At 30.3% G+C, this 12,103-nt stretch overlaps 1 protein-coding gene across 1 annotated transcript; it reads right to left on the reverse strand.

The window, feature by feature from the left end:
- Positions 1-1,627: 1,627 nt before the first annotated feature.
- LOC146945769 (transcription factor bHLH35-like) lies at positions 1,628-11,387 on the reverse strand. Its single transcript, XM_085744045.1, has 5 exons — positions 11,231-11,387; positions 10,957-11,122; positions 9,943-10,176; positions 8,481-8,651; positions 1,628-2,004 (listed from the first exon to the last, which is right to left on the reverse strand). The coding sequence occupies exons 1-5, from the start codon at positions 11,302-11,304 to the stop codon at positions 1,915-1,917; spliced, it is 735 nt and encodes a 244-aa protein (XP_085600171.1). The 5' UTR covers positions 11,305-11,387; the 3' UTR covers positions 1,628-1,914.
- Positions 11,388-12,103: the final 716 nt, after the last annotated feature.

Consider the following 12,103-nt stretch of genomic DNA (forward strand, 5'->3'; position numbering starts at 1 on the left):
CCTTTACTCTGGATGGCTGAGATGCGGAGAGCGCATGGTGAGATACCTGCCGGAGAGGGTGCTTCGCCAGTTTGGGCGGGTTCAGACCATACCGAGACATCCTGTTCAGAGTGCACCTGTTGATGTTAACTTGGCGGAGATCACAAACTGCTTTCAGCGTGCACTTGATTATGCGCTGACACCTCAGGAGTTGGGACAGGTTGCAGTTCATGGTGTGGAGGTAGCAGATGGATACATCGACTGGTTTTACCAGGTCTCATCCACGCATGATTCTTACAGACATGCCGGTACCGGTGCCACAGCCACCAGAGCGTGAGGTCCTTGATGCCCGAGCTGCTCAAGATGATGGAGACCTTGCGTACTTACAGCTTAGCGGTAGGATGAGCCGCATCAGAGACCACATCTATGCTGTGATGAGAAGCGGTCTGGTGCCGAAAGGGAGTGAGGAATGACAGCATTTGGAGGATGCCTTGAGAGAGGTGCATGATGCCAAAGTTTACCGTCGTCGGAAAGCTACTGAGGGTGGCAGGGGTGGTGGCAGAGGTGGTGGCAGAGGTGGTGGCAGAGGTGGTGGCAGCGGTGGTGGCAGAGGTGTAGTTATTAGGGACTGATAATTTTATGTAATTTTATTGTTTGAATATTTTGGATAATTATGTTATGTACCATTTGGATAATTTTGATATTTTATTAAAGTTTAAAAATTATATTATGTTGTTAATTTTGATGTTATAATTTGATTTTCTGGTTTGCGTATGGTCAAAGGCCAAAAACATTGACTGAATTTGCTCTAAAACAGAGGCTCAGCCAAAACAGATGGCTTCTGCCTCTGAACTGATGCACTCCGAATTATAAACCCCGGACATATTTAACGCTTTCCGGATTATATAATCTGGAACTGTCGTTCACCCCCACTTTTGTTGACTTTCAACGGGGTGATTTACATGTTTCGTATTATATAATCCGGAATATCTCTAACGTTTCGGATTATATAATCCGGACCACTATTTTTATAACTGGTATCATCAACCATCAGGGTGAATGGTGTCAAACTACACGAATAAATCCGGAATATGTATTCCGGAACTGGTTCGGAATAGATAATCCGGACGAAGGGTATTTTGAGAAAAAAATAGGGCGCGCTAGGAAAGGCATAGGGTGGGAAAAGTAACTCCCTTGAATATATTTGTGAGTCGTATACGTGAATATGATCATGTAGTATTTGGGCTCACGTTTTTGCATGGACGTTACATACGAGGGAAACATTAACGTCGATGTGACGTACTTTAACTTAAAATCATACAAATAAAGTGTTTTGCATTAAAATATTAAAATTAATATCAATTTATAAGGTTTTCTATTTGAGATTTAGCTCTATAATTTATTTATCTTATTGTTTATTTATTATTATCTGGTTCAATCGGTTCAACCACGATTGAACTGAATGAACCATGATCTAAAGGTCTCACAGGTTCGATCTCCGGTCTAATTTGTAAAACACCGACTTTAAGGGTAAACTAGGTAACACCCACATCGATATAGATCCACAATTGTTTGAAATTAACTTTTATTGCAGTAAGCATAACATGTAAAGACATAAATGGATGAAAAGAGAAGAAAACTTGCAAGCTTTTCAAGATAACACAACTCCTTAATAATTGGAAAATTGAGTAGGAAGTAAGAGACTAATGATGATGAACTGCTATGAAAATACGAAAGCCACGGTTCCTCAATTCAATACTTATATACTAGTGGCTTGAAAATGATAAATATAAATAATTAAGCATTTCATTAGGAAAATTGCTCTTCTCCCTTTTGTTTTTACCTCACGTCGAAAACTCGAGCGTGAGTTAACTCACGTTGGACATAATTAACGGAATGAGCAATTTTGAAAGGGAAAAGAGCAATTTTCCTTCATTAGATGCTCATAGGGCTTAGAGGGTCATTAAGTGCTGCAATGGCTGTTTGGATATTCATTTGCAATATATCTTTATCTTCCTCATTTGCCTGAAAAAAAGGATAAAAGCAAAGCAACACAAAATGCACATGTTAGTAAGAAACATGATACCTCTCATTTTATTTAATTTTTTGCAATTGCAAATGTTGTTTTGTTTCCCCCTTCCCTAATTTTGAATTAAAAAAAGATGTTGATTGTATAAAGCCACGTCAAGCTTGTTTATCTATCAGAATATTTTGTTGAAGAACTAACTCGATTAAAAAAATCATGAATTGGATACAGCCACGTCAAGCTAGATAGATTTTACATTAAAAAAATTGCATACAAACTATAGATTATTTGAATTGTTTATTACAATGACAAATAATGAGGTACTTCTTTTTTAGGGGACATAATGAAGTACTTGTTTCTTTGTTTTCTAGCCATCCATCTCCATGATAAGTTTTTTTTTTTTTTTTTATGGTTCAATAGCCTAGTGGCTAGATCACACACTTTTAAAGTGTGGAGAAGTAGGGAATCCCTGCAAACATTGTCCCTGGTAGCTACCAACTGAGCTACACTTACGGGACCATCTCCATGATAAGTTATAATACTTATTCGTTTTATTTTTGGTTCAAATAATACTTATCCTTTTATTTTACTAAAATATGGATATATACTCTCTCATTCCCGCAGTGACCAATTTGGCAACAAATTTGTTCTAGAGAGAATGCTAAGTTGGAGTGATAAACTAATTAATTATTAAATACTGTTTTCTTACACAAAAATTATAAATAAATAATGTGTACGATACTGAAATATGGAGTTCTATTGTGGATATTATCAAACACCCCTAAATCAATATGTTTCATTTTATATTATTGGTAATTTTGTTGTTATTGTTAATGATGAATACATTTTGTAAAATTTATGTCATATTTATTTTGTTTATAGTATTTTCTAATAATAAATAAGTGTTCCACTCATTGTGGAACATATCAACTAATAAATACTTTTTCAGGGTTGTCATTAATTAATTAACAATATCTTATAGATTTCGTCAAAAAAAAAAACAATATTTTATACTCCACCCGTCTCACAATATTAGTCGTTTAAGGTTTGTGCACGATTATTAAGGAAATGATTAATTGTGTTGATTTCAATGGTAAAATTAGAAGCATTTACTAAAATATCCTCATTAATTGTAGTTAGTGGAGTAGTTAAGTTTGAAGAAATTCAATAAATAAGGGTATAATAGTGGAAAAAAATAATAAATGCTGCATTGGTATTATAAAGTGACAATTATTTTGAAAAAAAGAAAAAATGCTAAAGAGACAATAATTGTGAGACGGAGGGAGTAGATAAGAGTATTATGACAGCTCTAATATACACCGATTATTAAAAATTAAAATAATAACGACACGCAAACGCGATGCACCTGAGAAATATAAAATTGGACAAAAGAAACAAAAAATATGAATGTGGAGATATCACATTCTAGAAAGCTTTTAGTTTTTGTCGCTAGCTAATGCTATCCAACAGGTTATGATTTTATATTGAATTCTTAATCAGAAAATCTCTATTAATTGATTTGGTTGCTATAAGTCTTTAATTTAAGGGTTAATTATGTTTCTAGTCCCTATAAAATAGCGACCTTGTAAGTTTAGTCCTTACTTAATTTTAATAGCATTTTTAGCCCCTAATTTTGTTTTTTTGCCCTGAGTATTAGTCCCTACTCAATTCAAATTTGTTTAATTTATGCTTAAACTCTTAAATTTTTGAACAATTTTTTGCAGACATGTTTAGAACATTACTAAAAGTTCCTCCGCAAAAAATTATCGCAAAATTTGATTTCTACATCCAGATTTTATTACTTTTTATCTTTAACTTTTGTCGTTTTAAAAAATTCATATTTAATTCATTTCATGTCTGAAAATTCTAAATTTTAGTAAACGAACCTTTCATAGTGTTCTAATCTTGTCTCAAAAAAATCGTTCAAAAATTTAAGAGTTTAAGGATAATTAATCAAACTTTGTTTTAGCAGGGACTAAAATTATAAGTAAATTTTTTTTTATAGGGACTAAAAATGCTATTAAAATTAAGTAAGGACTAAACTTACAAGGTCGCTATTTTATAGGGACTAGAAACATAATTAACCCTTAATTTAATTGATTTTGTTAAAAGGAAAGTACAGTATAATATTATCACATGGTGGTGAATATATAAAATAGATGAGAAATAAGGAAAAAAATTATGGACAAGGACAACTAATGATTCTTATTGTGTCTAATAATTATGCACACATTAGAAAAACTCAATTAAATTTAATATTTAAGGTTAGATTAAATTAAATATATAAATTATTAGTTCTTTCTTGAGTACTATAAAAATTTAACTCATGGGTATTATTCTTAATAAAAAACAGTTTAAATTATTGTAAAAAACAATTTAACTGAAAACATGTGATAAAATAACAATTTAAATGATAACAATATCTGTTTAAAGAAAAGTACGTTGAAAACTTTAAACATTTTGATTTGCTACTGTATCTAAGGATAAATTCAAAATTTAAAATTTATTTCACACTCTTTAAAAATAGGAGCTGTTCTCATTTGATTTTCTCAAAGAAACAATGAAGACATGTTTTTTTTTTTTTTTTTTTTTGGGATAAGGCAGCTCTATATTTTAAATTGTTCCTCATGGAAACTTGCCCATAAATATATAGAGTTACTGAAAAAATAAAATCTAAATTAATAAAAAGAGTATATTAGAGATGAAAGATGTAGTAATTAATTCAAGTTTGCTTATAGTTTAAACCACATAAAAAAAATTGTTTCTTATATTAAGATTAAATGGAGTATTTAGTAACAATTAGCATTTTCTTATACATATAATAATGACAACCAGAATAATCCATATTAAGATTAAATGGAGTATTTAGTAACAATTAGCATTTTCTTATACATATAATAATGACAACCAGAATAATCCATTTCTATGATCTAGGAGAGGTAATGATCAATTAGAATAATCAATTTCAATGGTGGATATTGACTATTGATCAATTAGAATTAGACACAAGCTAAACGACAATTTGTTTGAGTAGAATTGAACATAATGCTTTATATAAGCAACATGTGTTCCTCTCAAAAAAAAAAAAAGCAACATGTGTTAATGAATGTTGGTTCATTCATTTGATAAAAAAAGCTGAAGGTCGTTATCAAGGTGAAGAATCTTTTCTTTGTGGTTAATTTATAAAAGAGAACGTGAGAGTGCTCTCAAAGCATTGGTTAAGCAACTAAAACAAGTAACTTTTTATTAAAAGTAGTGTCATTATTACTTAATTAAAAGTCAAAATTTATAGTATTTTCAAAATAAATTTTTTATTTATAGATTCCTTAACTATTTCCCAGAGAACACTTATTAACAAGATTCATTTATAAATACTTCGGTTAACGTTCGTTAAACCTTGAAATCAACCCTAACTCTGATGAGCTCTGAAGCACTAGTCATTTGTAAGATCGTGATTTTAACTTTCGCTGTCAAGATGAATATCTTTTTAATAGTTGATCGGTAAGTATCTATATTAGTATTCAATGAGTCTTGAAATCAGTTATAAGTTATAACCCTAACGAGCCCCAAAACATTACTAACTTAAACTTTCTTTCTTACAAGATAGAAATATACACGCAGATATGACAAGGATTTTGCCATTTTGGTGTGGGTGATGGGAGAAAGAGTGGCTTTGGTGGAAGGTTCCCATTTTGCAAATTATAGCATGCAATAATTGTACTTAACCTGACATTTTGCCATTATTAGACGAAGAAGAAAAACAAGAACGTGCGTGAAAAAAAAAAAATTAAACCACGCGGTAAGGTCTTGGTCATATGCCGAAATAAATAAATAAGGTAACACAAGAATGAGAAACACGTTTTCAAATTATTGGTCTCATGATACAAGTTAACCCTAATTCATGTATCACTAGTGGAAAAACACACACAAACTACCCTCCACTCTTTTCTACTTTGATTCATTGCATATATATAATTCATTTAAATTTACATTTTTTGTTTTTTTTTTTTGAAGACATAAAAATGGAATATATTAACACTGGCGATGAGTGCTTCTCAGTACAAGGTGTACCAATTTACATTTTTTGTTAGAATTTTATAATCTCTATTCTATGCTTGAGAGGGTAAAATTACAGCAAAGTTTACAAAACCTAATGGAGTTCTATTTTGAAGCTATAGAAGAATACACTTTCCCTAAATATTATTAAATTATTGTTTACTTGGTATTTCAGGTTATTCATATCGACTTCATGATAAATAGAAAAGTATGTTACTCCATCCGTTCCTTTTTAAGTGTCGTTTTAGGGTGAATTTTTCGTTCCTATTCAAGTGTCGTTTTGGTATTTTAAGGGTATGATTTGTCAATTATACCCTTTGTCAATTATTCTTATATTTTTCAATAAAACTAATTAGTGCTATATATTTGGAAAAACAAAGTTTGTTTTTTTAAACAAAGTTTGTTTGTTTTGTTTTAAAGCAAAATTTGTTTCTTGTTATCTTCAAATTTAAACAAAATTTTGTTACCTATGATAATAGTTCCATGAAGAGTTAAAATTCTATAAATAACATGAGTAGTACTTGTTAAAAATTCCAAGAGATAAGCACAATATTTAGAAAATTGGAAATTGTTTGTTATGAGAGAAAGATAAAGCGCACAAAATAATCCGAATTTGTTGGAGAAAGAGAGTAGTAGCTAACAATTGTTTGTTACATATTAAATTTATTGAAAAGATAAAGTGTGTGCAAAAAAATAGGAAATTATCAGTGGATTAAAATGAGGGTATAATAGGAAAAAAATGTGCAAAAATACACTTCACTATTTTTGTGTTAAAATTCTAAAACGACACTTAAAAAGGAACGGAGGGAGTAGTTGTTAACATTTGATGAAGGTGATAAATGAATTCAAAATCACCCTTATTTCTCCCCTTTTTTAACTCTTTCATTTAATCACCATACCAATCTTATTCCTCCCTATTTTTTACTTGACTTATTTTTTTTTTATCAACAAAGATATATGTGTGTCTATATATATATATATATATATATATATATGGGGTTTGCTAGGATACACCCACTAGTTTTTATTAAGGTGTGTTTTAGCAAAGATATAACTAAAAAGTTGTTAAATACACCTTAAGGTGAATATTGCTAAAACACACCTTCTAAAAAATAAGTGGGTGTATGTTAGCAACTCCTATAGGCATTTGCTAGGATACACCCACTTATTTTTTAGAAGGTGTGTTTTAGCAAGTTATAACTAAAAAGTAGTTAAATACACCTTAAGGTGTAGCTTGCTAAAACACTCCCACATATAAACTAGTGGGTGTGTTCTAGCAAATCCCTATATATATATATATATATATATATATATATATATATATATATATATATATATATGTTAAACATGAATAGGAGTATAAAAAAAGAATAGGAGTATAAGTAGTATAATACTCAAAATGGGAGAAATTACACACGTGGTACTTAACTCGAATGTTCTGGTTACAACCCTCATTATTGCCTTTTTTATTTAAAAGTGTTCATTGTTCAATTATGGATGCTCCACTTTTGTAAAAGTGGTGAGCGGTCTATTGATTTTGAAGCATGGAGGCCCCCTTATTCTAGCTGTAATATCTCGTTTTATTTTTAATAATTTAATTTTATACTTTATTTACCTGATAATTTTTAAAATAAAATTGGACTAGATTGTTTAACCGATGAATCGTGAGCTAACAATATTTATGACTCGATTTTTTTAAGTAATTTAGTGATTAAAATTCACTTTTTTCTAGGTAAATAAGTAGAGTGTATGAGGTTCAAACCCCGACCCCTACATATAACAATGCATGTCTCCGTCAACTGAGCTATGCTCACAGAGACAATATTTATGATTCGATTTAAATAATTTAACTAATTGAATTATGTTTCGGATGTCTCATCTTTTGATATTAATTTTATACAATTTTTTAAATATTGTTTGGTTACAACATTTTTTTGTCAGAATCACATTTTAAGATGAATAAGTGGGGTGTCTGTGGTTCGAACTCTGACCTTTAAATATAATTTACATTGATATTGTTAACTTAGCTATGTTTACGGGACTCGTTATAACATTTTAATTTTTTTGTTTTATATTATTTGAGGAAGAAGAAAATGAACGTTTGGTCTACTCTACCTATAAAGCAAATTAAATGGGAATAATATATATTTTTAATAAAGATGATGAACTATCATCATATATTTATTGAGCAATGTTATTTGAACAACCCTTTCTTGTGACAACTTGTTGGACAACTAAATTATACATAGAAGTTTAGGTAGTGGCACAAAAATCAAAGCAATAGAAAGAGAAAGTAGAAGGACAATGTGAGTATGAGAGAGAAAGTTATCACAAAAGTTGTCAAAAAATGGTTGTTCAAATATCATTTCTCATATTCATTATAAAATAAAGAAAGTGAAATTAAAGGATAAAAAGTAACCTCAATGAAGACTGTCTTCAAAAGCCTGCCTGAAAAAGAGGTGATGTTGGCAGTAATAATTTTAAGCTTCAAAGATTCGAAAACTTCACACAATTTCACCATTGTGTCTGCCCTTTTGTTACATGTCAAGCTCACTACCATTGTATTCTCTCCCATGTATGTAACCCTAAGCTGCACTCAACCATATATCAAATTACACACTCATAATTAATTGCTTTAGAAATTCAAAGATAATTATAAAATTATAATCATCACACCCCACATTTATTTTTTTAGCATCAATAATACAAGAGAGAGGTGATGCCTTACAATCTCTTCTATAATCTATATTTATTGTTGGGGGTTGGTCATTAACAAAAAAATAGTGGATAAGTCTGATTTGGTATTTGATAGGTTGTATGAACATGAACATAAAAAATTAGGCTAATATATTTTCTCTACTAGGGTACCGATGGTGTGGCAATGGTAGACCTTATTTAGGCGGTGATTTATAATTGGTTCTCAGCATGGTTTGAAAATCCCACTACTATTTTTTTTTATCTGACTGTCTATTTTATTAGAGAAATGGTATTTTAACAAAACTTTAGCATTTTTTTTCTTTTATTTTAATTTTTTGACAGGAAGACATAAATGAATCATTTATATTATTTTTAATTATTTTTTCAGTCTTCTAATCAAATCAATATTTATATTGGATATTTTTTTTGTAAATGTCCCTATACAATGTCTTATTTTTGTGTATAAATATCATTGTTCGTTTTATAAACAATGTAAAGATCTTCTGAAGTTTGATGATAAGAGGTTCGACTTTATAACTTTCAACAAATAAATTTTTTTTTTTTTAAGATGGTCATTGCAGTGTCACTTTTATTAGCGATGATTTTCTTCTTCTTTAATTATTTTATTAAAAACAATGAAGTGTGAATCTAAGGTGAGGTCTATGCTACACTTTTAAGTATAAAAATTAGGTTATGTTTTCACCCCCTCTGTTTTAAAATGAGTGTCGTTTTGATAAAAAAAAATTGTTTCAAAATAAATGTCACTTTCAGTTTTCAATGCAATAATAACTTTTTCTTTTCAATTATACCCTTCAATTAATATTATATACACTACTTCCAAAGTATTATTTTTTATTTACTGAAAAACAAACTAATACTGTAGTTGATTAGGATAATTCGGTAAAATAACATCTATCTTGCTTTTAATTAATATATTTCTTAATATGTGTTAAAAACCTTAAACAACGTTCATTTTGAAACGGAGGGATGAAGTACTATTCAAATGAAATTTTGTTTGCTTATAAAAAACAGTTTTATGTTTGATTTGATTTTTTTTAACCAAGTTATGTGTGAGTCAATGGTCCATAAGTTGTGAGCTCAGTGATAATGTTTCTTAATATTTGATTCTTAAAAATTTTCAAGAAACAGAAAGAGATGATGATAGAGACAGTGGGCCAATTTACCTCAAGGACTTCAATTGGAAAGTTTCTTGAAGTGACAGAATCATATAACTGATCTGTTCTCTTCTTCTTGGACCTTAGCAACACAGGAAGCTCTTGATCAAAATCATAATTTGGATTAATATTATTAGGCATCCCAGATTCAAGTTCCATTATCTCAGCTTGAATAATCTTCTCTTGCTCATGCAAGTGCTTTATGTACTCAATAGCATCCTTAATAATTGAAGCTTTATCCATCTGGAAAAAAAGTCACTACCACTCATCATTAGAAAGAAATTGATGTCATAGACTAATCATGCCAAATAATTATACCATATGATGGTTGATATTTTCCATTAGATGTCAAAGACATCAATCGAACCTCTAACCTAGGTTGTCAAAATCGGGACTTTATTTCAGGTCGAAAGGGAATAGCAAAATCGGAACTCGTAAAATCGCAATCAAAATCGAAGGATTTTACTCAAGGACTTTTGTAGAATCGATAAAGGAAATTGTAAAATCGCAATCAAAATCGATGGATTTTACCCAAAAAAATTAATACTAAATATATGTTATAAATGGTATATAGTCATAAATGACTTAGTTTATAAGAAATCATAAAATCGCAATCAAAATCGATGGATTTTGTCTATTTTGGGATTCTACTATGCATTTGAGTCGTAGAAGATGAAGAAAGTCGCAAAATCCTGTATTTTAGGATTTAAGTCAGGATTTTGACAACAATACCTCTAACAACATGTTTAAAAAATTAAATTAACTATTCACTGTGTCACATAATATTAATTACTCCGTCTGTAATAAAATATAAATAAAACAATACATACATGTATATATACGGTCTACATATGAACCAAATTAATTTACTTTTGTACTTGGATTTTATGATGAGAGTAGTTTTCACCCAAACCACTTAATTCAAACAAAACAAAAAAATCAATAGCAAAATTGCACCGAGAAATTGAGTAGTACTAATTACTAATAAATAATTAATGGACCGCTAAAATTAGTGATGTTTACCTTGCTAATGTTTGGGACCACTGCTCTAAGTGCAAAGAGTCTTTCATTAAGCTTCTTCCTCCTATTCCTTTCAGAGACAATGTTCTTAGATGAAACTCCTGATGATGCTGCACCATCTGGGGAGCTTGAATCATAATACCCTGAAAAAGCCTCATCCAATCCCCAGCTGCAACCACAACCATATATCTCAATTATCAAGATTAATTATAATTAATTAAATTTCACTAATTGTACCTTCATACTTGAATCAAAGTGAATTAAATGATATTGTTACCTATCAAGCTCTTGGGTTTGGAGGAACATGTTGGTCTCCCAGTAAAGCTTGTACTCATCACCAATGTTCTCCATGGTTGTTAAAGTTGAAATTGAAGGAGACAAACACTAAGAATATGATACTTTGATGATTGAAAGAAATTTAAGGTGGTTGGTTTATTTGGTATCTTTTGCTTTGCCTAGTATATATAGTGATGGAATTTACTCACGTGTTAGCACTTAGGATAAAATAAATACAAATGGGTATAGTATATAGCTTTTGTTGTACTACTATGTGCTTTCTAAGAAAGACCCAAACCGTTCAATTAATTAGCTGGTCAATGACACCGCGTCAAATGACATGGTGTGAATTAGAAATTTATTAATGAATGGTGTGAATTAGAAATTTATTAATGAATGAATTATGATATAATCGAACTATAACTGCTGTTCTAATTACATGACCTAATTGAGTTTTATTTAAAAGGGAATGCTGACATTTGCGCACATGTTCGTATATGAAATGTACAAATCACATTTTGGAAACTGTATTGTTGAGTTCTTTACTTATATGTTTGTACGAAATAGTTTGCACATTTTCTTGTTTAACTAAATAGAGGTGTTTAAAACTGAGCCAACTGTAACGCTCGAGATTGACAAGGACAATGAGTGATTGTCGGTGCATAAGACATGACAATGAGCCGATTCCAGACAACTTCTAGGTGAGCCGAATCATATAAGAATGAGTGGTATCCTACTTTGCAGATATGAGACTGCATGGTTGAAGGAAGACTTACAATAGTAATTGTTTTGTACTACCTATATCAACAAGATGCATCTTTTTGGTAACTCATTCTATAAGAACTCCATCGTTAAACATGTTTGACCTAGATCA

This window comes from Medicago sativa, chromosome 2 (assembly GCF_051527215.1).
Source record: "Medicago sativa cultivar Bolivia chromosome 2, Bolivia_mono, whole genome shotgun sequence".
NCBI lineage: Eukaryota > Viridiplantae > Streptophyta > Magnoliopsida > Fabales > Fabaceae > Medicago > Medicago sativa.